General features: G+C 37.1%; 1 protein-coding gene across 1 annotated transcript in view; it reads left to right on the top strand.

Moving 5' to 3' along the window:
• Window positions 1-26,100, top strand: part of BAIAP2L1 (BAI1-associated protein 2-like 1) — a 30,123-nt gene that overhangs the window by 3,217 nt on the left and 806 nt on the right. Inside the window, exons 2-11 of the mRNA XM_010003259.1 lie at window positions 472-558; window positions 16,662-16,723; window positions 16,813-16,884; window positions 17,213-17,350; window positions 18,677-18,829; window positions 19,263-19,430; window positions 20,185-20,335; window positions 21,455-21,662; window positions 21,973-22,047; window positions 22,395-22,560. Of these exons, the coding sequence (XP_010001561.1) occupies window positions 472-558; window positions 16,662-16,723; window positions 16,813-16,884; window positions 17,213-17,350; window positions 18,677-18,829; window positions 19,263-19,430; window positions 20,185-20,335; window positions 21,455-21,662; window positions 21,973-22,047; window positions 22,395-22,560 (1,280 nt within the window). The remainder of the gene's footprint in view (window positions 1-471; window positions 559-16,661; window positions 16,724-16,812; window positions 16,885-17,212; window positions 17,351-18,676; window positions 18,830-19,262; window positions 19,431-20,184; window positions 20,336-21,454; window positions 21,663-21,972; window positions 22,048-22,394; window positions 22,561-26,100) is intronic.

The raw sequence follows: 26,100 nt of genomic DNA, 5'->3' as shown, positions 1-26,100 counted from the left end.
CCATGGTCTGGCTGGCCAATACAGGGGAGAGGCCCTGGCACTTCTAGTAACTTTGGGATTCCGTCTTGCTTTTTTCCAACAGTTGTATCTAGACCAAGGAATTTAGTTATATCCTGACCAATGGCTTATGGCTAAACCTACTCACTAGGCACTTGTTGCTCCTGGATATGCATGAAAGTTGGAACTAAATTAACAGGCTGAAATGTCATTCATATATTCTGGTCTGTCTTTGTCACCTGGTTTCACAAATTAGCAGGCAGCTCAGGGACTTCAGTAACTTTTTCTGATAGTGGGATTTCCTTATTGCTATACAACCCTCCCTCTCTTAGGATGTGCTCTGGCTTGCAGAATTTCATAGGATCATAGATTCGAGAAAATGGAAAATACAGTGATTTTATTTATTTATTTTATTATTTCTGATTTTTTTTTTAATGCTTTTTCCCCCCTTTTCCTCCTTGCTACCTCCTCAAGCTATGGTAGTGGCTGGAAGAGCATATTATGATAGCCTTGCAAAGATTGGAGATATATCAGCTGATTCTCCAGTTTCTAAAGAATTAGGTAAGTGAAATCTCATTCTTTTTAAATTACTTCAAAACATAAGCATTATTTTTGTTTTCCTGTTGGCATTTCATAGAACTAATGTGAGGTAGGGAAGGATTGGAAAAAGTGTTTTACTCTTCAATAATACGTAGCTAGAAGGCATTATATTCCTTTAGGGTATATTAGTTCTCAAGACACTTAAAATGTTTTGACAAAATCACCTTTTTTTTTTTCTACTTTTCTGAATATATTTCCACTTATGCATTCAAAAGCATGGGATTTTGAAATTCACATAATCCTGTAATAAATAAATCTGGAAAAGTGTGTAGCTTGATTTTTAGTATGAAGATGAATGCTGAAATATTTTTGCAACAGAACATTGGTATGAGGAGTCCTAGTGTATGGCAGCTGTTCTGTACTAGAACAATTTTCTGGATGAGCTCCAACCATGAAGGGTTTAGTTCTACTGCACTAGGTTTGATCAAGTACAGCGCTAAAACTTCTCAGATGCAATTACATTTATTTTCCAGTTGAGCTTTTGAAAGAGAATCTGTAGATGCAAAGATATAGTACATTCATATTGGTGTAAAATTAATCCAAGTTCTCTGCTTCTCTGAGTATAATTTTTGAATTTTTGAAAGCTCAGCAGCAGCACTTAGCTCTGTACTCCTCTGGCTGGCACTGACATGGTACTGCTCAGTCTACAAAAGGGAAGTTGTCATCAAAGCACTTGTAATGTTTCTAACAAAAGATTCTAACATCACTACAAAACAGAGAGGAACTATACTGTAAAGAGGAAATACTTGTTTAAAACCTTCTTTTGCTTTTGAAAATATAACTTGATACTGTTCTGTTTCTGAAACTTTGATATAGGCAGTGTGGGACTCTTCCCATGACCTAATATGCATCTGCTCCAGTAACTCACAATCACATTTATTCAGCTGATTTTTAGATGCTTTTAGTAAATGTTTTTTTAATGATTTTGCTGAAGGAGAATTGAGGGGAAAGACTCCTTGAACGGTGGCTACTGGTTTCTATGTGCCTGCATACATTTTTCTGATTTGTTCTGAAACCACTTTTATGTGAGTGTTAAGATGCTGTGTGCCCCGCTGGGAGCGGCAGAATAGCAAACAGCACAAAGCAAACAGTCCCAGGGTAGTTGCTTTCTGTGTTTGCTTTGCAGGTTGTTTACAGGAAGGAGAGCTGCAGCTTTTTAACTATAGAACAAATGTATGAGAAAATTAAAAGTAATAGCCATGCAGAATCTAATCAGAATATCAACAAATGCATAATTACAATTTTTACAGTCAGACAGTTGGTCATAGGCATGGAAGTAACACATTTCTGGAACTCTGTATACCTGTGGGATATTGTCTGCTTGTTTGAAATACTATAATTGGAGAGTCTCAAGCTGAATTGTGAAAATATCTGTCCTTCCCTGTTATTGGAGACAATACAGAATTGTGATTGAAAATATATTTTTGTTTAACTATGAATTCTTCCCTGCAATTATAAACCTTTTTTTAGATACACTGTATCAAGAAAACATGACCTTCTTCAGGGTCAGGCCTCTAACACTGCTTGCTGTTCATCTTCTACTTAAACCATTACTGCAGAAAAGTCTTTAAGTTTAAGGAAAACTGCAACTCTAGATTTCTTCCAGCATACTCTCTTATAGAACACTTACTTTAGAGATAAGGAAAGCCAGTGAAGTCTGAAAAGGGAGGACAGTGTTGCTAGGAGTTTGTGAGAGATTATTTGCATTTTCTTGAAAAAGGCTTCATAGTTTTGAAGCTGGACTACAGTACTGACCTGTTTAGCAAAGAAACAGGATACACCTCAGATGTCTCTAAAAGTATCTTTGTTTTGAAAGAAAAAGAAGAATTTACTGCACCTTTTAGTATTTTAAGTAGTATTGGATGTGTAAAGACTAGATCAAACTTGGCTGTGAATTGCTCCATTCCTGGACCTATTAACCCCAGTGGAGTTACTGTAGGCCCAGCCCACTGTGGAATTCTCTTTTCTCTGAGTTCATTAAGACTTGCCAAAAGATATGTTATTGACCACTAACAGCTCTATCATGCATAACAGTACTGTTATCTTTGCCAAGAAAGAGGTCAGTAACCATCAGTTAAGTTTTGTGATAAGTCTGTAAACTGCTTTTTTTTGTCTATTCTCTGGAGCGTCAAGTGAACTGACACACTAGTTTGTTTTGTAAGAGCCAGAGTCTAAAAGTGACTGGAAAAGAAGCAGAGAGGAGCAATTTCCTTAATTTTATGTGTGCATTATCCAAACCTGATGTTTAGAATATTTCTGTAACTTTTTACTTTTTCCTGTTTAAAATTGTATCGTAAGTCCTCTTCCTGTATCTTGTATTGACTGAAATCAATGGGAACATTCCCACAGATGTCAATAGGAGATTGTTATACGTTTAATATTTAAGACATCATCCTGGCTCTTCCCAATGAAGTAACTAAACCAACAGTGGCCAAGTTCTAAAGCATTTTGGAATGCTTTAATATTTGAGAACAAATTGAGATACTGTGGTCTGGTTTTCCAGTGTTTAGGTCTTTGGAAAACCAGAAAAATGTACATATTTACATCTGAGTAATAACAATTTGAAACAACAAAAGTAAATATTTAAAATAAGGATTGAAACTAATCTGTATAAAAATAAACAAGCCCCTTCCCTGCCCCTCGCCCCCAGCGTACCAGTTTAACCACAGTGAGGACACTAGGATTGTGGATGGCAAGACTGCATAGTAGTCAGAAATCCACAGTGCTGACTTTTTACCTCATTCTACAGCAGAAGTAAAGGAAATTATATGTGCCAATTAATAATCTTTGTCTTATCTCAAATGTACATGCCTCCTCCATTAGCTTTGTGCTTCACACATCAGTCACTGGGTACATTTGGCTGTAAATGAAGGTGTTAGAACAAGATTCCATCCTTTTCCCCTTTCTCTGAGCTGTAAGTTTTGCAGATATGGTTCATAATAAAATTAGTTTTCCAAATAATCATAGAATCATAGAATCTTAGGGGCTGGAAGGGACCTCGAGAGATCATCTAGTCCAACCCCCCTGCCAGAGCAGGGTCACCTAGAGTACATCACACAGGAACTCATCCAGGTGGGTTTTGAATGTCTCCAGTGAATGAACAGACTAATGAGGCAGGAACCAAGGTTTCAGGTCTTTCCTGTAGCAACTTCACCTTTAGTAGTGGCATATAAAAAATAATGTTTTATTTTAAATAGACTTGTGCTGCATTAAATTCTTGCACTTAATCACAGAAGGACTCCAAGGCTTAGACAGCTAAAACACAATATTCCTTAGAATTTATGGAATACTGGAATATTGCATCAAGTCATTTCACAGTTCAAACACAGACCTGCTGAGTGACCTAGAACATATTTACTGCCAAGTGTGTTGGAAAGATTAGTATCAAAAGAGCAGTTAATCTTTCCTTCTCATAAGGAAATGCAGAACAAGGTCTTCCTGTAATGAGACAGTGAAATGGTTTCTGACCTCATAGGAAAGGTAAAAACAGAAATGGAAAAGAAATGGGAAAGAAGATTTTGGAAGTAGAGGGTACAATTCATAGAGAGCAGAGAAAAAGTGGGACAAAAAGCGGAACAGAAGAGGAAAACAAGAATGAAATGGAAACCTGGATATTCCATCAGATTCAGAGCATTTGTGCCAAGTATTTGTATCTTTCAAGTCTGGTTGAAGCTCTCTGAATTATTTTAATACAGACAAACTTAAAATGAGTAAATTGAGGAAGTTGTGGAATATATTGTATTCATAATAAATCCTTATCAATAAGGGATATGCTGATTCAGGTCAACATTCTTTCTATTTTTTTTTTCCCCTACATGTGCATGCTTGTAGTTTCTCAGACTTGGAACATTTACAAACATAACCTGAATTTGTCTTTGTAGCCTTCACTTGTTCAAGGAATGAGGAAGTTATTTCCTGCTCATTCAGTGAATACTACTCACATCTTCACAGATGTCCTCTTTAGCACCTGCCAGTTACTGTAGTTACAGCTCATTTATGATATTGTGGGTGCAAAGTCCCAATTTGTTTGTTGTGTGGCAATAGTATCTGTAGCAGTCACCCCACAGTTACATTACAGGTCTGTACCTAGAGCTTATTGCTCATAAACTGACAAGTGTAAACTATTTGTTCCTTGTCAAACTATAAAAAGCCAAACTGTTAGCAAGATAGTACATTGCATGGTCTTGACCAATGGAACTAAATTGCACGAGTTCAACATGTCTAAAGGAAAATCAGAAAATCTCTTCCATAATATAACCAAGACTGGTAATGTATTTAAAGTTTACTCTGTGTCATAGGCTTATCCTTTTCACAGTCTCATTCCGTTAAAACTTATCTGGAAACAGGTATGTGAAAGCTTATGCTCATTTATAGTCTGAAATGTAAGAATCTGAAAAAATGTGGGTTCTTTTCAGAAGAAATCTTTTGATTTAAAACCACTACAGGTAATCTTGAGAAGCAAGCACTGAACTAAAAGATTGCTGTGTTGTGGTTGTCACAAAACAGGGAGAGGTGGAGAGGAAAAAACCCCAAAACTTCTCATGTTGAGTGTAGTAAGTGGAATTCTTGTCTGACAGAGGATGAGCCCTGAACTGGATAAACCTTTCATGCAGAAAAGATAGGATGTGCTCAGGGTCTAAAAGACAGTATTGGAAAATTCTGATTTTGCTAAAAAGAACATATCTCCTTGCTGAAAAATAGACTGTCATGTATGGCAATACCATCATTTTAAAACACTATCTTGCAAGTATTTCTCATTCCAGCCTATTTCCTTCCTGATTAATAAGCACATTTTCCACTTGAGCAGGTACTTTTCAGAGCTATAGCTCTCTCTTGCTACTTCTGTGATAGAGCACTTGAGAGTCACTGAGAACTGAGAATGCCAAGCAGCAAAAAAAGAAAATTCCATCACTGAGGATGACTCTAGCTAGTTGCACTTCAATTTAAATAAACAAAAAGAGAGTGGAAGGGTCTGAGTTGTTGGTTTCCTTCATTGACCCTTTTGGCTGGAATCCTATTTCACTTGTCTTAGAAAGATGACATCAGCACCCTTCCCCTCGCTGGCACCTTTAGGCTAATGAAAAGGTACCTGTGATGCCCTCTCACTGCAGCAGTGTTGTCTCTTCCGTAGTACAAATGTTCTGTTCTTGGAAGAGGTTATGTTGGATACAAAGGCAGAGGAAGTGAGCCACCAACAACAGAACCCCTTTAGCACCTCATCAGTGGAAACTTCTGGGAAAATAGCTTAGAGGCTGCAGCTGAAGCAGTTAGTCTATCAGGTCAGCTTTTCCTATGGAGCATTAAAAAAACACTCTTCTACTATATTTATAATGAAATTACATTGGCAGAAGCCACACCATTACTTTATTCTAAAAGGAAAGTCCACAGAAAGCTATCTTTACAAGGAAATACAAAGTAGTAGTGTGTTTTTGAGGAGGGAGATTTTCTGTCTTCTGTGTTTGTGCTCTATAAGACCTCCAGTCTGCTATGAAAGCTAGAAGGAGATAAGCCAGCCTCTCTGGATATATTTCTACTGATGAAAACAGTAACTGAATTAGTGGAAACTTCCCATTATTAATTATTTTACTTTTCAAGGTCATTTATAAGGTTAAAGTAAGCCAAACCAATGCTACTGACAGGTTTTTTTTTCTCTAGAATCAGTACCATGGTTTTTGATGTTCAGTATTCTATGTGCAAACTTCTGATAAAAATCTTTTAGAAGAAAGAAAAACTTTTTGTATATAAGAATCTAAGAGTAAATTTTGACTCCACATCAAGTAATTTGACTGATCACCTATTGGAGAGCTATTGAAAGCTGTATACATTCACTGATTTATAAATAAATTTAACTATTCAGACATTCATAAGCATGTGCCCTGCCACTGACCTGACAAAAGCTCCTGCAAGCAATGTTTATGGACAGTGGAGAATACTTGGCACTGTGCTATTAATAAACCAAAAAGAAAGGCAAGAGATACTGTTACTATGTTGATATCCAGAACTGTAATTAACAAATAAAGATCACAAAGCAATAAATAATCAGTGAAGAAAGTTGCCACAAAACATGTCGTGGGCAATGAGTGATCAGGTGGCATCATACAAGGAAACTGAACAAACAGGTGTTGTCTTAAGATATTTTGGTTGTTGTTTTTAAGTTCTATAACCTTTCCCTGCTAAAATAAAAAAACCAGAAAGGTTCCTACAAAGAAATTAAGTGAACAAGAAATGGATTTGTTATTCAACATAAAGAATGTAGATGCTTAAAAATTGATATTGTCTTTCATTCTTACAAGACTATGAAAAAAGAGTTTGTTTTATACACAATCACATTGTTGTAACTTCTGTTCCAAAGACTTCCAGATAAGGTGCAAATTTTCTGGTTCTATAAATGGCTGAAGGGAGGAATAGAATATGAAAATACACAAAGCTCTTTGGGAACAATTGCAGAATACTAGCACCAGGGGAAGAAGACAAGACAGATATCCATAGGATTTTAATGATATTTTCCCAGTTATATTTTCAGATTATATTCTAGATAATTGGTCACATTTCTCAGTCGATTTAAGGTTTTTTTTACCTTACAGCAACCTGTAAACTGTAGCTGGTTTTAGTCAGTGATAAGATACAACACTCTTACAGTCTACAGCCCTGAATTTCCCAGGGTGGTTAACTTAACAGGTCACAGGTAGCACCGGCAGTGCTGTTCCCTGGGAGACGTTAGTGCACGTTCAGCTATGACACCATGGCATGTGCCTCTGCACCTCCTACTTGTGTACCCTGACTAGAGGTTAGCACAGAAAATCCATAATGATAGATGTGGCCACACAGCCTCGAGGGAAAAATCTGATATTCAGAACACCTCCAGTGAGTGTGTACTTAATTGATATCTTCATGCTGTACCTCAGAGGCCTGAGAAAACAGTGATAGTACCATGAAGGGCATCCTTAAGGACATTCTGACTGTAGTGGAACATTTACATTTCATGTGAGTCTCACAGGTGACAAAGACATCTTTTGTCTTGCAGTGGAAACCCTGGAAAGGATGCCCTAAACTTCTCCTGTTTGTGTCTAGAAAGGAGTAATTTGGAAGCGTGAGGCCAGGCATTCTGCATGCTCAGCGGGGGTGTGTCCCCAGGCAGCTCTTGGAACTTACCCAACCAGGGATCAGTCACAGGGTGCTGGGGCCAGGACAGCAGGCAGGAGGCTGCTCTCTCTCTCAGATGGTGCTTAGCAAAGAATGGTTTTTCTATGCCCAGATTTGTCTGTTGGCAAAGAAATAAGCCTGTGTAGAGAAAATACATATAGTTGTCCTCTCAGTGAGAGAAGTGGCTAGAAAATGGAAAGTAAATTACAACATTGTGAGGAAAGTGTCATCATATATGAACTAGCTTGTAAATCCTTTAACCAAAGGCCTGAGTGTATTTTGCATGTACAGTCAGCTCTTCCTGATGGATTTTTTTCTAAACAAAATACTCTGTTCTTGGTGGTAGATGTCATTATCCTCCCTAAGGGGGTGGAGGGGAAGCAGCCAGGTGTTTGGGACTTCTGAGAAAAATGCTTCTTTTTTTAACTTTTGGCTTAATTTGGGTGTGGGGTTTTTGTTGGGGTTTTTTTGGACACACCTAAGACTGAGAAACCCAGTGGCAGTTCCTAAGTACTGTAATAAAAATTGCAGTGATTCCTTGCATTATATTGAATTTCATGTAACATTTATAATGATAACTTAAATATATATCCTCTCTAGTGCTGGAAACACATAAGGAATTTCAGTTTTTGCTGTTTGGCATGATTTGTTTGTTCCAGTCCTGCTGAAAAACAGAGATTAGCTCAGTTGTATGATCTTCCCTAACTAATCTGCCTAAAACCAGCAGAGCTTGATACAGGCAAGCTCAGGCTTGTGGCTGTATTGTAACTTAATTTCTTTGCACCCGACTTGTGTCGGGATTACACCACGGCAGCTCAAGCATGAAAACCTATTGTAAATAAGGTTTTCAAGGCCCTATGAAAGATCAGTCTCTGACAGACATGCCTTAATATATTATGTTTTCATATGTTAGGGTAAAAAAATAAATGCCTGTGGCAGTCTTCATTTATATTAGTAATGGAGTAATGGGTGGAAAAACACGTTTGCATCATTTATGTGGCATATGCTTTTCCTTCCCTTTTTTTAACATTTAAATGACTTACTATGCTTGCCAATCATCTGAAACAAGGTGAATATTTCATGCTACTTAACTTCTGTACATTGATATAGTTGGTTTAAAGAATTCTAATTTGAATTTTTTTTATCTAAGAGATCAAAACAGCTTGGGAGAGAAAGGGGAATTAGACTAGCAGACTGAACTTTGCTAAAACTGCAACAAATTCACATTCCTATTCAAATACAATGTAAGCTAATCTTTGTTCTGTTTAAAATTATAAAATAGGAGTATCACAAAACCCTGAGTAACTGGAAATTGTAATAGCCCTGATAGTATCTTAAGTATTCACTCTTGTAAAGTCTTACGTGGGAATAGCTAATTTATGAACAGCTCGCTGCCCAATTTATAGCGTGCACTCCATGGTGTGAATTTTGCAGTACTTAAAATCACTTGTGTCAAGCTGAAAGAATTTGGCATTAATTTTAGTCTAAGTAAAGTATATTTAAAAGCAAGTTGATCCTTGGGTTTAACTGAGTATTTTTTATAAACTATGGTGGACTTTGAGATATAGAGCTGAGGAGTTCTTTGTATCTTTTAATACCAAATATTCTGAAGTTTTAAAGAAAAATAATAATTTTAATTCTGTTTTTTGAAAGTACTTCCTTATGCAGTCACACACTTTTCTTATACATGATCATCGACAGTTTTAGGACAAGGAACAGTTCACTATGTAATTTTGATCCTGAACTTCAAAACAAAATGCTGTTTTTAAAAAGAGCTGCTAGGCTACTCCAGCAGGAGTGAACTGTGCTCTATCCCATCACTGGTTTGTCTAATTGTGAAATGGGAAAAGGATTTTCGAATAGCAGGATTCTTTGATTATGTTCCTCACACTGTGAGCAACGTGTGATCTAGCAACAGGGGAAGTGTGAAAGAGAATATTGCCAAGTATGTGTTCTAGGAGATTTTATTCCAAATAATATACAGCTAAGCTGCTAAGAATTGGTGATTAGGCTTTTTAATTTTCCCTTTAGAGATACACAATCATTTGGGGTAAAATCCCAGCAATCATAGCTTGTCCTGAATTAATTCTCCAGCCAGTTCCACGATGTAATAAGCCTGTGACTAGAAGACAGAGGTCCTTGAGTAGGTGGTGGCCATAGCTGAGCTGTCACCACCAGTGCAATTTATCCAACTACATGCTTACAAAATTAGCAACAATGTCTTGTACAATCCTGTTTATTGCTTACTGGTTTTGTCTGGACATGAAGGCAAGATACTAAGACTTCGGCATCTTCCAGGATCTTACATACTTTTGAAGACTGTTTTTCTCTTCTGTGTCAATGAGACTAAGATATCTAAAAAGATGTACAACATTTAGAAGTAATGGAACTTCTGAAAAAAAACAGTTATAAAACTGAGCTGTCTAGTAATTGAAACCTCTTAACTCTGAGCATTAAATCAGTTCCAGATAATTACTTGAAATATTGTGAGCTAACTTTAGATGAGAAATTATGCTTTGAAAGCAGCTTCATGTGAAATGCTCACATAGTTAACGGGGGCCTGAAAGCAGGAGACTGTTTGTACGTTAGATGAATAATTGCTGCAGTTTATTTTATGTGGGAGCCTAATGTAAACAACTTTGACAGCACACACTGTTAACAGGACTACTTTTTATATTTTATGTATTTTCAACTGTTTAGTACTGTGAAGTAGGGTCATTGATTTCAGGGCAACTCCTGTCTGTCTACGAAGTTATAGACAGACGTGTTTTTGCAAAATGAGGCTTGAGTTTCACATTTTGTTTTTATGTCCAATAGTATCACAATGTTCAACTTCATTCCTCATGGTTCTTAATCAATATCACTTGGATTTTATTTTACTGGACTAGTACATGAATACACAGATTTCAGCCATTGTGTCATGGAGGTTGTGTTAATTTCATTTAACCTGTGTTTAATCTGTTTTAAATTAATTAACTTAATTGCTTCTTATATTGCAGGAACATATCTGTTGCTCACAGCTTTAGTGAGAACTCTGAAATTTAAAACAAAACTTGATCTGATAAAGCTATTTAGAATGTAATGTTCTCTTTTCTTCTATTTCTGTTTTATTACATGTTACTTTTATTTATGTATTTTGTGTTCTAGCAAAACATGAACCTATCTATTTGGAGGTGCTGCTTCAAGGCATTACATCTAGCATATATAGTGGGCTTAAAATCTCTTTCCCCTTTTCTCTACTCACCTTCTGCAGTCACCTTCATTAAATGACATTCAGTGGTCATGTGTCAATGCCATTTTATAAAATGAACTACAGAGAGATTTACTTCTTGCTTCCTATTTCATGTTCATTCATGCAGCAAGGAAAGGCAGACTTGACCTAGTCCTGTTGATTTATGTGCATATTAGTATTAATTCTACAGATTGGGGGATGTTTTAAAGCATTCTGGACAAATTGTATTAGAAGCAACAGTTAACTGTACTTAAGTACAGTTAGAGCTTGGGAAGTTTTACATTATTTTATCCTTCTTTATTTTGTTCTTTCACATTAAGCCTTTTTTAAAGCATCTTTTGCAAAATTAAATCCTTCTGCAGTAAATCCTTCCTATGAAAGAATGATAAATGTAACAAATTCGAGGCTTAGCGGGTGTTTTGTTCAATCATATTTATTTGTTGTACTGTATTCCCTTGAAACTGTCCTATATTGCTACCTTTCAGGGGCTACTGGCTTCAAAGGACTTTGTTTCTAACTTTCCCTTGTCATGAATGCCTTTCTTTTGGGCAAAGGGTAACTTGGAAAAAGGAGAGAGCATCTTGACAGAAATTGCAGCTAATGATACACTTGAACTACATTGTCTCTGTGTGTTGCTTTGACTCAGCCTTTCATTCTCTTGTTTAATGTGAATAATTATGTGGTTTCACTACTCTAAGACATGAAGTTACTAGACCTGCACTGAATAAAAAATAGGAAAACAGGAGATAAATATAATTAAGCATTTTGTCCATTCTCAGACATCTAAGAAAGTCTGAGTCTCTATTAATAGACTTGAAATTTTTCAAGAGTGACCTGCTTTAAGTAAAACAAAACTGAATTACATTTCAAGTAAGGTGATACAATTAATACTTTTCCCAATTCCAATGTAGCTATACAGTGTTTAAAAATGTTACGCAATTTTGTAGATATTAATATTTGCTTCTATGACAGAATTCTATTGATTGAGTTCAGTGTTTGGAACTCAAACTAATTCTTCTAGATGTCTACTCATAAGAGCAGTCAACATAAGCTAAAAAGATAACTAACCAGTACAGTCACTCAGCATGACCAGTGAGACTGGGGTGTAACTCACAATGAGTATTTCTGTTAGAAATTGCCTTCCTTGATTTCCATCCACTGTGAAGACAGTTTTTAAAGGATGTCCTCTTGCTTATGGGGTACTGTATATGGAGAAATAACTGTTAACCAACAGCTTTTGTTAAGCCTAAAAATATTCCACAAATTCCTAAATTTTCAGCTAAAAAGGTCATTCTCCCCGTGCATTGAACCTATTTGAAACTAAAATAAATCTACCATGGAACTTGGCATTACTGTTCATGCTCATGTTTCAGAACATAGCTGTACCACACAGCATGGTTTCAAGAACCATACATAAGAAGTATTATTTATGATATTTGAGATGTTCCCCCAAAACCCCTATCTGAAAGAGTTTCTTCTCTTCCCTGTAGTGCACTTAGAAGGTAATAGCAAAATAACAGAACAAGTAATCATGAACATTTAAACTGTATTTTTTTGTATTCTAAAACAAATCTGTGAATATTTAATGTACCTCTACTCTTTTAGTCACAAAGGTAACACCTTCAGGGTGTGGGGGAATGGAAAGCAGAAAAAAAGTATTTTTAAAAGGCAAGGATTTTAATAGGTATGTTTCTCATCAAGACTGGTGGTTTTGGTTTATTAATTCACTGCATAATATGATGCCTAGAACTAGTTTAAGTTTACAGTATGTCTGCCACAAATTGGACAAGTGGTCTGCTATCATGCACTCTAGTCATGTCATTACATTTGGTAGTTTTGGGGTTTGCCAGTAACTGATGACAAGGTTAGTAGTTGGTTATTGTGTATTATGAGGTCTCATATATAAAACCTGATCATGAGCAGCTTTAATGCATAGCAGAATATTTTTACTTTTCTGTACCTTTCTAAAGATGAATAATTACTGCACAGTACAGCATGGCCTTAGGTTATGCTGTGATTAATTCAGAGTAACCCATTGTCTTTGTTAGAGCTCTTCTATCATTCCCCATTGTAATTTAATTCAAAATACAATACTGAAGTTGTGCAACTTCCATTCCACTTGGACAGTGTTACATGTAGGCTAGGGGTTGTTTTGCCCTTCCTGTCTTCTACAAAAACTTGCCTCCTTGTATAATTCTGATTTGTGAGGGCCATCAATATGTGGCAAACTCATTATCTTAAACTGGCAATAAAAGACCATGGTATGTGTTCACTTTTTAAAATGTTCTCTATTTATTCAAAGTGCAGAATCTGACCTATAATTTAAAGTATAATTTAAATCTTAATTAGGTCAGAGTGTGCTTACTACGTCTTCAAATGTTGATTCAAAACATGAAAGAGGAAATTAGATGGGTGGGCCAGTACATACAGTGCCTGTGGGTTCCCAGTGGCAGTGGGAGGCTCCAGCATAAAATGGGTTTTGCCAGATGTGCAGCATCCAGGGAGGCTTTGGTTGAGAGAGAAAGAAAATGAATGCAATTGGAGATCTGTCCCTGATATCTAAAAGTGCTATTTAAAAGTCTTCTAGAACACTCTAGAACAAACTTGGAAAATAATCCAGCAGAAACCATTTGGAAGGAAATGTAGTTCTGAAAGTTCTCTCCATTTCAGGCCATGTTTGGGCAGTGTTCTGTGTAACAAAGATGAAACAAACCTGCTTCTCACCGAGCATTCAAAGCCTAAAGACTTGAAGGCTGCAGTCAGTTCAAGTGCTGTGTGAGACTGAAATAACACCCTCCCAGCGTCAGGTTTTCCATTCTTGACGCACCAGGTGAATGGGTTGTTTTGTGGAGCGTTTACACTGTGGTGGCAGGGCCGGCCAGAGGAAGGGAGGGTGAGAGCCCTGCGAGCGCTGAGTCAATGCCCGGCGTTGTTGGGTGTCTGTCAGTACTTGGAGCCCTCGGGTCGCTGCCTCGGTGCTGCCAAGGATTAGCTCAGTGCACTGCTCTGGCAGCCCATCCTCACAACATGCTTTTCACCAAGAGAGAGAATAACTTCATTTTAAAAGGAACAAAATTCTTTAAGGGCAATTATTTCGATAGCCATTTCAACACTCACCCGGAATGTCTGTAACTTCCCAAATAGCTTTCTAGTCTGTGTATTTAAACCAAACGTTGTAGTTTTATCTGTATTTCTTGATTATGTTTTATTGATTTCTTTCAACACTTATTTTTCTTTTTAAGTTGCAGACAAGTGTTTACATTCTTCTGATTTTAAAAGGCCATTACAATCTCAAATGTATCTTTTCAGTTGAGTTTGGTGAAACAAAAACACTATGGACTGAAGTGCATTCACTTAAACAGCCTTAAAATAACAAAGTGGCTTGCTCATGTCCGTTACTTCAAGTGTTTATGTAACTACATTGTATTTACTTTTCTGTTACATATGAGCAACTAATTACTGTAGCACCTCTGCTTCTCGGAGTATTTATCTTTTTGTAGCCACCAGCAACTTTAAATACAAACCAAAAAAAGCAGGATGCTCTGTAGGCTGCACAGGACTCAGATAAACTCTATTTTAAAAAAAACAAACAACAAAACTAACCCATCTGTCTTTCCTATCTACCATCCAGAGTGAGAATTGCTTTTTCTTACTAATCAAGGGGTTGACTGTCCTCATTGTATTCTGATTCCAAGTTGCCTGTAGTGCAAAGAGACACAGAGGTGGGGACTGGGGCATGAAGAGGGATTCCTGAAAAGTCAGGAGAGATGCATGTTTTTCTTCCTCAACTGCCTGTTTCCCCATAAACAATAATGCAGGTCCACATTTTACATTATTTCGTGAAATGTCTGCTGTGTAATACTGCTTCACAAAACAGGAGATGAGGTTCTCTTTTCAAATAAATTAAAATGTAGAGATGTCATAACTTGAGAATGACAGGCAAGGAGGGGGAAGGATGAATACCTAGGCACTATGGGAATGCATCTCCATTGTCTGGGAAGGCTACCAAAACATTAGGATGCACGATGGGGAGACAGGTTTTGATGGCTGGGGAGATTTTGAGAAAAGAGAAGATGAGAAAGTTCTCATTAAAAGTTATGCCATTCCTTTTATTTAGCCTCTTTTTTTTTTTTTTTTTTTTTTTAATTATCTGCACCTCTTGGGAGCTGTTATTGTGCACCTGAAGGATGTGAAGCATTACAGGATGATAAGGCTTTGCTGACTAACTCAGAAACGTAGATGGTAGAAAACAAGATTTGCAAAGCAGCAAAGTGTGGAACAGTTAATGCAGCTTTTTCTCTTTTTTCCCTTTGATGAAAGGAAACAGAGAATTACATAAGATAACAAATAGGAGGGGACATGCAGAGCAGCCCCTTGCAGTGACTTCACCAGGGATATGTAATCAGAATTCCAGAATTGTGTGTAGCTTGGTAAGGCACTACCACAGGTTTAATACTGTGAGCACCTGTACAGCAAATGCTCCACAGTAGGATAACTGCAAGGTTGACTAGAATAGATCAGTTCCTGGAGGAGGCATGCCAGTGTGCCAGCCATGGAACTGACCCTGTTGTTCTTGCCATTGAAATGGAATGACAGTAAACCACCTCTCTAGTTGAGACTTTCAGATGCCTACACGTCAGGAATCTTATCATGGACCCAGCACTTCCAGGTTCTTTTGTAACAACTCCTGGTTGGGATCTGGCAATGGTCTACAAGGTCTAATTTGGATGAAGTCAAACTGGGCAGTTCAGGACACTTCCAACTGCTTTTCTCAGCAATATGTTGCAATCTCCTAGACAAGACTGGCACACACTCGGTGTGTCAGTGCCAGCACAAAGAAGGGAGCAGGGATGATGTGGCCGTCTGTACCCAGAGCAGGGTGGTGTGGCTGGCTGCAGGCAGGGCAGGGCCACAACAGGCACAGTTTACATTGGTTTGCACCCACATCCACACCCAAAAGCACTGAGGTGTTTTTCCTCCATAATCCTCCTCAAGCAAAATGAAGCAGTTCAGCTTTTAACTGCTGGTGGTGAAAAGGAAGCTGTGTAACTTTGTGCTGGAAAACAGCAGAGCATAATAGGAGTATTTAGGAACTGTTAGGAGGATGCTGAGAAATCTGCTCCTCCTTGGCTGTTAATACTGTACAGCCAGGCTGTAATCCCTGGCAAAACAGCATGGGAAATAAACCAGCAGAAACATGAGATCTGTTTCAGCAGGTGTGCTGTGAACGAATGTGAAAGGTTACTTTCTTAATTCTGAAGGTGTGGTTAGTTAATAAACATTAAGATTTAACTTTCAGACTAAAAATGGATAGCAGCTATTTGGATTGTAACAACTATCTCTAGTTCTTGTGTGCTATTCTCTGACTTGGCAAGCGAAGAGGCTGTTACTAAATCAATACAAGCTATTCTGAGAGAAGGAAGTATTTATTTTGTCTGGCACTCCATGTCCCTTTTGCATAATAATGTATGATTAATTATTATAACTTCTGAGTTTCTTGGCTTGTCTGTGGCCAGATCTAGTTAGTTATTTAAACTGCTGTGATGAGCAGGAGCAAGACATTTCCCATTCCTCTTAAAGACCTTCTAGTTAATAAATATATTGGTTAAATATATTTTATTACTGCAGTTTGTTAACTAACTTCAGAACTCTATGAAAGAAACAAATATGTTTATATGTTTATCCACAGGCCAAGTTCTCATCGAAATCTCAAGAACACACAAGAAACTTAATGACAGTCTAGAGGAGAGTGTAAGTTACACAATTTTAGAAGAATATTTCCTTTTGCAATTATTACTTTTGCCAGTTTTTAATATCCCTCCATTTGTTTGTTTTTAAAGTTCAAAAAATTCCATAAAGAAATTATATCTGAACTGGAAAAGAAAACAGACCTGGATGTAAAGTATATGAATGTAAGTACATTCGATTCGAAAAGTCACATTTTATTGATCTATTGCTAGTCAAACAATTTTTCAGAAATTGTTCCTTAACAGTTAATTGATATGTTAAATTGAGCTTTAGATATATACACATGGCAAAAATGTTCATGCTTATTTTGAGCTAAAAAGGAAATGAATGTATGACTTAGTAGCATTTTTTAACTAAAGTTGAGAGAAGCAATTGTGCAAGTCATTTGATGTGTACCAGTGATATTTCATCCATTATGGTAATGCTTTTTAGTCACTTACCCAGTGACACTGCTGACTGCATTAGGAGAGGTTTTAAATGCTTTCATTGCAGGCAACTTTAAAGAGGTACCAAACTGAACACAGAAGCAAATTAGATTCCTTAGAGAAGTCACAGGCTGAGCTGAAAAAAATCAGAAGGAAAAGCCAAGGAGCACGAAATGTAATGAAATACGAGCATAAAGAAATGGAGGTGAGTGTAATGCCTGTTAAGTTATTCATTTTTTGTATGAGAACTGATCAATGAAATGTTAAGCTATTACGGATCACATCTGAGTCTGTTTTAAAACTTGACTTCTGAAGTTTACCACCTATTTTGTATATGCAATGTTATTAGCTAATACATGTAGTTCAGCTGTACATTTTTGGGCAACAGTTAAATTCTACAGTTTCAAAGAACATGCATTTTTGGTTCCTCAAAGTTGTTTTATATTAAAGACATTCCTAGAGTATGTATTCCAGTTGAAATTAAGCTCTGTAATGCTCTCCTGTACATATTCATAGCCTTCTGCTTCAGTTTCTAGCTTCATCCCGTGACCATTACTTGGTTAATTCTTTTTAATTTATTTTTTTAAGTACCTCTGTAACTACACTTCTATGCAGAGGTTTACACAGGGAGCCAGCCATGCTATGCAAATTCAGTAGTAATTTGCTATGAATTATTTTCCCAAAATAGGCAAATACCAACATCTCTTAACACTTTTTATAACCTTTTCTACTGATCTTAAGACAGCATTGCCATCTTGAGGCCGAGTAAGAAATGACAAGGCAATGAAGAGAAACTTTTAACTACATATTCTGCTTGTATCTCAGAAAATACTTTTATTTTTATTTGGCACAGTAGTTTTATTTCATGGTAGCATATATCTTTTTTTTCCTCCAAATTTTCCTGTTTGAATTTCCTTTTGAAATAAAGCTTTGTTCATAACAAAGTACAGTAAGCATAAATCGTACTAGCTCCTATTTCTTCCTACCTATTTAACATGCACTCATAACAGATATTGGACTGAGAATTCAAGGATTAGCATTTATCCACAGTTTAGCCATCAATCCTTATAACCTCAGACAAATATAGTTTAGTCTTAGTAACTCATTTTCCCCTCTCTACAATGAAGCAGATTCATCATAGCTTTGTGAGAGTGAATGTAACTGCTACGGAGGAGGTGAAAGTAATTAGTCTAATTTTTTAGTGGTCAGCAGAGTTGTTGCTTTGCTGTCATATTCTTATTTACTGCAGCATTTTATTTAGAGGCTAAGGGACTGTTTTGTCTTTTTCCTCATTTCCCCCCATCATCCTCAGACTGTTGATTGCCTTTAATGAGAGTGCACATTTACCTGATGAGATTAGGGTAAGTAGGTGAGTGCATGAAAAGAGAGAGACTTGAAAGTAGAGCCACCCTACCCCACCCTCCTTTCCAAAAACTGTTTCCAAGGCTTTTGGAGTTTGCTTCAGTGATTGGGTTTAGTACCAACTAAAACTCAGAGAATGCATGTGATTATTTTTTCTTGTTTTCCTTAGTATTTGGAAACCGTGAGCTCTCGACAGTCTGATATTCAGAGGTTTATTGCAGAAGGCTGCAGAGAAGCTCTCCTTGAAGAAAAAAGAAGGTTTTGTTTTCTGGTTGACAAGCACTGCAGCTTTACCCAGCACATGCATTTCTATCACATGCAGGTCAGTGGCATGAGTGTAAACAGAAATGAAACTCCTCACATCTAATTATATAGGAGATCTTAAGTATCTCTTTCACTATGAATATGAGGCTGCCATAAATAGCTAAAAAAGGCCATAGTGCCAAACAAGACTTGTGATCAGTTCACAGAAGATGTTTACAAGGCAGTATTCTCTTAAATGTCTTGTAGCAACAATAGTTACTGTGATTTTTTTAAAATCATTTATTAAGAAAAAAATGTATGGCCAGTATCTGGCCCTGAAAAAAGGACTATCTCATTATTTGTTTCAAAGAGTTATCTCTTTTTAAAATCCCTGAAAATACTTCTCTTTTGCTTGTGTTCTTATTTTGGTATAATGAAAATTAACAAGTATTTCTGAGCAATTTTATGAAAAAGCATTCTCTTTGACAAGTTCCTTTTAAACTTGGTTGCAGTGTGCGGAATTCCTAAAATCCAAGCTGCCTGGGTGGCAGGAAATATGCAGTGATGCCACCAAAGTGCCTGAAAAAGTCAGAATGATGATAGATGAAATAAGGACACCTGGTTCCACTCCAGTGTCAGGAACCCCCCAGCCTTCACCCATGATAGAGAGAAATACCCTGGTACGTTCATTGATGGTTAAGGTTCTCTCTTGTAAAGGGGAGCAGGGAGGGTTCACTAGCTCCTTTTGTACCTATTTGGGATCCAACCTATAATGCACCTATTGGAAAATACTGGGGTTGGGTATGAAAGCAGAATCATTAAGCTGAACCTCTGCAACTGGAAAAATACAGTGTAGTAGGCAGAAGCGCATATCCAGACAAGGCTTGGGTTTTGGGTGCCTAGGACTTTTTCTGCAGAGCCCAGCCTCATGACTGTGTTTTAACCATTCCATCTCCTACCTTCCTTCTTATCCGTAAGTTTACATACTCAGTATTTCAATATAAATGTAAAACAAAATGTCATTTTCTATTTTCTCTCCTACTTCCCTCCATGATTCTTATTAGCATACTAGAATACAGGTTAAATCTAAATTCTACCTATTTGTGTGTAGGTTGTGTCACCTACATTTAGTTGTTGAATTTTTAAATTAGATTTGTAAACTTCAAAAAAACTCTGGATATTACCTAGGTGTAACTGCAATTTGAGGAAAAAAAGGCTATGAGAGTATTCCCCACTCACAAATGTTTATCAAGGGATAGAAGAAGCCTCTTACAAACTGCTTTATCAGCAATTTCATAGGAACATGAGGACTTGCTGATGGGCCTAAATACATATTATTTGGGAATGTTTAAGCATTGCTTTCTGGAATTTCATGTTGAAAATAGGTTGTCACTGTCTCCTCAGTATTGTGATTCTGTTAATTTGTGATTCTAGATCGGAAATGATTTTTATCACCATCATGAAACTGCATCCAAGGTGCCCCCTGCTCCTGAGGGCAGGGCATACACCAGCCCTCTTGTTGATATGTTTAACAATCCCACCACGGTTCTGAAGAGCTCTTCTGAAAAACTAAACCATTCAGCAGGTGAGTGTCACTTTGCAAGCTATTTAAGTGTAAATTACATACTGTAGTGTTAAAAATGATCTTAGGACTTCTTGAATACTATGATGATCTACATTCCAGGACATACAGAGGAGTAGAAAAATATCTTTATAAGGCTTTTCTAAGGAAGGGTTTTTTGCAGTAAAATTCATGCCAAGCTATAGGTACATTCTATTTTAATCACTTTCTGATTAACCCAGCTTAACTGTTCTTGTGATTTCCCATCTTATCAGAAGAATGGACTCTGTAATTTTGAAAAAGATACATCTGAGTTATTTGTTTCAGTGCACACAAATAAACTACTATTACTGGCTGGCTTTAAAGGCATGTAGCACTTGGGGAAGAATGCACATGGGACAAAATGAGCACAGTCTTGCATTTCTTTCCTGAATTGTAAAATCCTATCCAGATTTGTTTTCTAAGTTCTAATATAGATAAATTTGTACTTTCTCTGCTATAGAGAAGGAAGGGAAAGAACTAACTCTAGATCACAACATAAGAAATGCAGAAACTCTTCAATCTGATAATAACAATTCAAGCATTACTTCCTTAAAAATGCATTCACAATATCTTGTACTGGTCAAATAATGTAAAAGGTTGATATCTCCTTTACGTTGTCTTCTGGTAAACATCTGGTGTCTGCAAAGTTCCAAGTGTCTGCAACACTCATGTGTCCAGCTGAGTGCTGGGCACATTTGAAAATGAAATGTTGGACTTCATACACAGTTACCTTTTTTTAGAATAGAAAATTTTCAGAGGTCTTTTACAGCTGTGAATGTTTAGCATTTCTCATGGCAAAAGAGGAAAGAAATTGCAAGATAAAACCTACATAGCTTTTAAAGTCTGCCAGCTTTACTGTGATGAGACGTGTCTATGTATATAAATGCACATGCTAGAACTTCATGGTGATAAGAAACACTGCAGATAATTGAGAGGTGTCTAAGTGCAAACCAAGCAGTACAAAGTCTCAGAACTTCATTTGCACCTCAATGTTCCTTGATCTACTTTATTTTTTCCTGTCAGACTAATAATTGCATTTACTTTTGTTAGCTTGTGGCTAATTTTACTTTTCTATCTGCTTTGTTTTTCTTTTTTCGATAGAAAATTCAGATGATGCCAGTTTGTTGCGTTCCACTTCTGTCGCCACGGGGCTAAATATAATGAAAAGGCAAAAAGTCAAGACAATCTTCCCACATACTGCTGGAAGTAACAAGACGTTGCTCAGTTTTGCACAGGGGGATATCATCACACTTCTGGTAGCTGAGGAGAAGGATGGTTGGCTTTACGGGGAGCACGACTCAACTAAAGTGTAAGATAATCAGTATGTGACCCAATTTGAACAGGAAGGAAAAATAAAGTCTCATCAGCTTTTGTTAGCAGATACTAGTACATGCTTTTCCACCATGTTTGCTTGCAATCACTGACTAGGGACCTGCAGTCTTTCTGTAAGGTGCATCACTGCACTCATTTTAGGGAGATTTTGTACACTAATTAGGTGTAATCAGAAACTGGGTCTTTAAAAGTTAAATCTCAGTTCATTAAGGCTACTTTTTGTCCACTGTTGTCTTTTGAAAGATCTTTCCAATTTTATACGAAACTGAAAAACTTTCTCATTACAGAAGAGGATGGTTTCCATCATCATATACTAGACCACTAGAAGAACCAGAAGAAAAAGCATTTGCCCCAGTGCCAAGGTAACATTTTGTGTGGGACTTTCAGAAATGCCCACATCTTCCCTAACATTTATTAAAAATGTTATTTTTCTGCTCATGTTCTTTGTTAATCAGTAATGTATAAAGTAACTGCTTTCTAACTGTCTGTAGCATGATGCCTTGATTACATTAACATGTTTTACTGGTTGCACAAAGACCCAAGAACTAGCTTTAACCCAGCTTTAACTGGGGTCCCACTGACTTCAGTGGGATTGCACCTTTTATTAACTTCCAGCTCATGCACTTTTGTGCCTTCCTGGGACTAAAGGTAAGTGAGAAATACATATTGGAGGAACTGAAAATGCTATTTGTTGGGTTCTGTCTTGCAGCCCTGCACCAATCCGAAGTGTTAGTTCTGTAAATCTTGTGGAAAAAGGTGAAGTTGTCCTCCCACCACCTGACTACCTGGGGTCTTTGCAAACAGATAAAAGAACTGAGTCTTCCAGAGATACTACTGCTAAAACACCAAGTGACAGACCAGACAATGCAGGGCTGGTGAGTAATCAACACCATGAATCCACAAGTTCTGCCTTGCTTACTTCTCTTGACCTACTTAGCTGAGCTCTTAAATGAGGCCCTAGAATGTTCTTCTTGAGCTGCTTGTACTGGACTTCAGCAGCCCTTCCATGCAGGTCTCTTCAGCAGTACCATGGGGCTTTGGCATTTCAGTCCACCTGTAGCAATAGGAAGGGAGAAGGGTTGTTCAGGGATGTCACCAAGAGTACTAGGAGACTTTCTCTGCATAGCAAACTTCTTGGGAATGTACTCTATGAAACAGGAAGAGAAATTCTCACAGAAAGTAGTAAGAATCCCTCATCTTAAGTGATTCTAGTGCTACAATGGGACATGAAACAGCATAAACTCACTCTGTATTCAGAGATGCTCGACACAGCCCCATAAAGGTTAGGGTGGTTTTGTGTGAATGTTGCTGAGACATATTTGTATAATGTCAATATTCAGCAAAGCCACAGCTGAGTGGAAATATATTTTTATTAATAGATAATACTATATAAAGCTAGTATTTCTGCTGTTAAGTCAGCTGTTAAGGCTCCTGCTAGGATGTCACATTTATCTACAGCATTTTTTACGTAGAGGTATTAGGCTTTGGAGGAGTGAACAGGTCTTTTTTTATTTTGACAACTGAAGGAATTGTGTTTAAATAAGTAAAAATAGAAACATTTGCTTAATGATAATAAAAATATGACCAACTTCCAATACATCTACAGGTTTTTTTCTAGAACTCTAGAAAAAACAAACTACCATTGGAAAGACACAAGCATGACACAATTTACATCAATTGCCAGTAACATCTGATTTTTAAACTATTATCTGCATTTCAGACGCATGAAGAGAGTATTTTAACAAATGGCAGGAAAGGAAATTATATTCATTTTCTTTCTTGAGTAAATAGTGTATCTTCAAAGGAATCATTTTTGTAATCACTTCATAGACTTTGTATCTAGTTCTTAAAAGAACAGGTCACTTCAACTTCACAAATAAAAAGGATGGGAAAAATTGCTGGAGGTTCAGCTGTACAAGCCTTTCAGAAACATCCCCTTCAGTTGTGCTGGGCTTTGTAAGGATTCTGTACAGCTATTTCAGAAGAGCAGCCATAGATACAACACAGAGACACTTCTAACTGCTGTCAAAATATCTCTTGCAGATGCAGAAATTGCAACAAAAGAATTATTTTTTCTCTCTCAGGGAGGGGAGAAAAGGCTCATGCTTCCCATTACAGAAAATCTGTGTTTCCTTTAAATGCAGTAAGAACTAGGAGAGTGAAGAGTCTTTCATAACAAAAAGGATGCAAGTTGCTTGACAGGAGACTTGTGAAGCTCTCCTCTCAGATCTTAACCCAGTTAGACTAAACTAGTTTAAGGTATCTTTTTATTCTAAATATTTATATTAAAAGATAAGCTGTGGGGTTTTTTTGTAGGTATTTGTTGGTTTTTTTTGTCAGAACAATCTAGTATTAGCATCTATATATTTGAATATAGCATAGGTGAACCCACATTCAAGTAAGTGGTTTTGTTCCTCAGTAATGAACCTTGTTGTGAAGGAAGTTTATAATTTATGCAGTGATGTCATGTTTCTAGGACAACATTTTTTTCTATGAGGAATAAAACTTCACCAGCACATGAAATTAATATTGATAAATAAGACCTAAATTTTAGTGTTCAGTCACTTTCAAATAAAATATCTAGGAACTTCTAAAATTATTATGAAGATGACACATTTGTGGTTTTCATTTTTGGAGAAAGAAGCAATGAGCCTTAACAATTATGCAATGTCAGAGTTATCTATTGGTTCATTTATCCTCTGGCTGTCGAGACCTATGGGCTCAACATGTCCTTCAAACGTAATTACGTGCACAACGGTTAAAAGATGTATCAGCCTGTGGAAGTTGCCAAGCAAGCAGCACAGTGAGATCTTTGCCCTGTGACAAGAAAAAGGTGACCTAAAATTACTGAATCTGTTAAATTGTCCCAGTATCACTGTACAGTGCTGCTGTTTTCAGTCTCGCTAACTGTCCTCAGTTGGTCCTCAAGAGTAGGTCACCTTAAGGGTTGTTTTGTTTGTTCTGATGCATTAGTTCAGGGGCTTTAGGAATAAATTCAAGGCTTGTGTGCTAACATTTGTGTTGAGCTGAAAAACCAAGAGGAATGGCAGATAATTTAGCCCACAGACCTAGAACAGAATTGTGATTGTAACACTATTTTTTGGAGGCCAGAATAGGCTTATAAACAAATACATAGTTTCTGAGATTCTAATTTCCACAATGAAAAGCAATATTAAAAAAAATAAAGAATTCTGGAGTATAAAGACTAGTCTTCTGGAGGTACCCTACAACTCATAGCAGATACCTTTTTAGTGTGATCTCATGATTCTTCTTACCTGTTAGCATTCAAAATAAGGAGAACCATAGAGGAGAGTTGCTGCACCCAAGTATTTTGCTCCAATGTATTGACTTTCATTCTTGTGGGAAGTTGCAAAGCTTCCTTCTCTTTCCCACTGCTGTGCCTGTCACCAGCCCCCACACCACTGTAAGGCTTTGGAAATAAGCTCAACATTGCACCAGGCTGGTTTGTAGACTTGTACAGAATTTACATACATGTAGAACAGAAAGCCTACAGTGTCTTTTATGCAGAAGCAGGAAATGATTCATTGAGGCATCTTATTTTTGTTTCAGAATACAAAAGAAAAAAAGTTCAGGATTTCAAGAGGAAAACTGGAGGAATAGTTCTTGCAAGTTAAATTGTTCATGCTGATCATGCAGGACAGTACTGTGCAGAGCAATATCAACTTAAAAAGACTTAATAGTTGATGGAGCTTTGATAAGGGTTGTTTTCAGTAAGAAGTAGCATGTAATTCAGGCAGTCGTTCATTCTAATTACTTTTAAGGACTAATTAAGCCTAATTCTAAGGTTTAGTTCTATTTATGACTGATGTACATGAGCAATTTCATTGGAATCACAAGCACATGCTTAAGAACCCTTCTGAATTAGGTTCTAAATAAAGAGCTTCTTCACCTCTCTCATGGTATTGTGAATACAGTAGCTAGGAACTACTGGTACAATAAACAGTGCACCTGTGAAGGAAAAGCTTGGGCCTTTGTACAGCACTGGGATTTTGCGTATTGCAAACAAAATACCCACACAGACTGAACAACTAGTACAAGTCCAGCTGCTACGAAAGAAAGGACTGCACATTTCTGCTTCTCTGTGCAAGAAAATTTTGACTTTGAACTTTGACACCTACTGGAAGCAATGCAACTAGTTTGCAGCTTGAAATATGTAATTTTAAAGTATGATTATTACTAAAAGTTGGAGGCAGAAAAGAAATAAAGTAGTAATTAACTGTTTGCCAAAACTCCCATAGAGGGTAGTGGGCCTTCAAAGGGTAACACACTGCAAGGGTTTCCCATTTCATGACACCTGAAGCCCTGCACCCTGTAGCAGCCCTGTGACAGGGACACTGCCATCACCTGGGGTAGCTGAACTTCAGAAGAATGAAGCACCTAACACGAGGCTCTTT

This window comes from Chaetura pelagica, unplaced genomic scaffold, assembly GCF_000747805.2.
Source record: "Chaetura pelagica isolate M959 unplaced genomic scaffold, ChaPel_1.0 scaffold138, whole genome shotgun sequence".
NCBI lineage: Eukaryota > Metazoa > Chordata > Aves > Apodiformes > Apodidae > Chaetura > Chaetura pelagica.
This window is presented reverse-complemented; position numbering and strand designations above follow the sequence as displayed.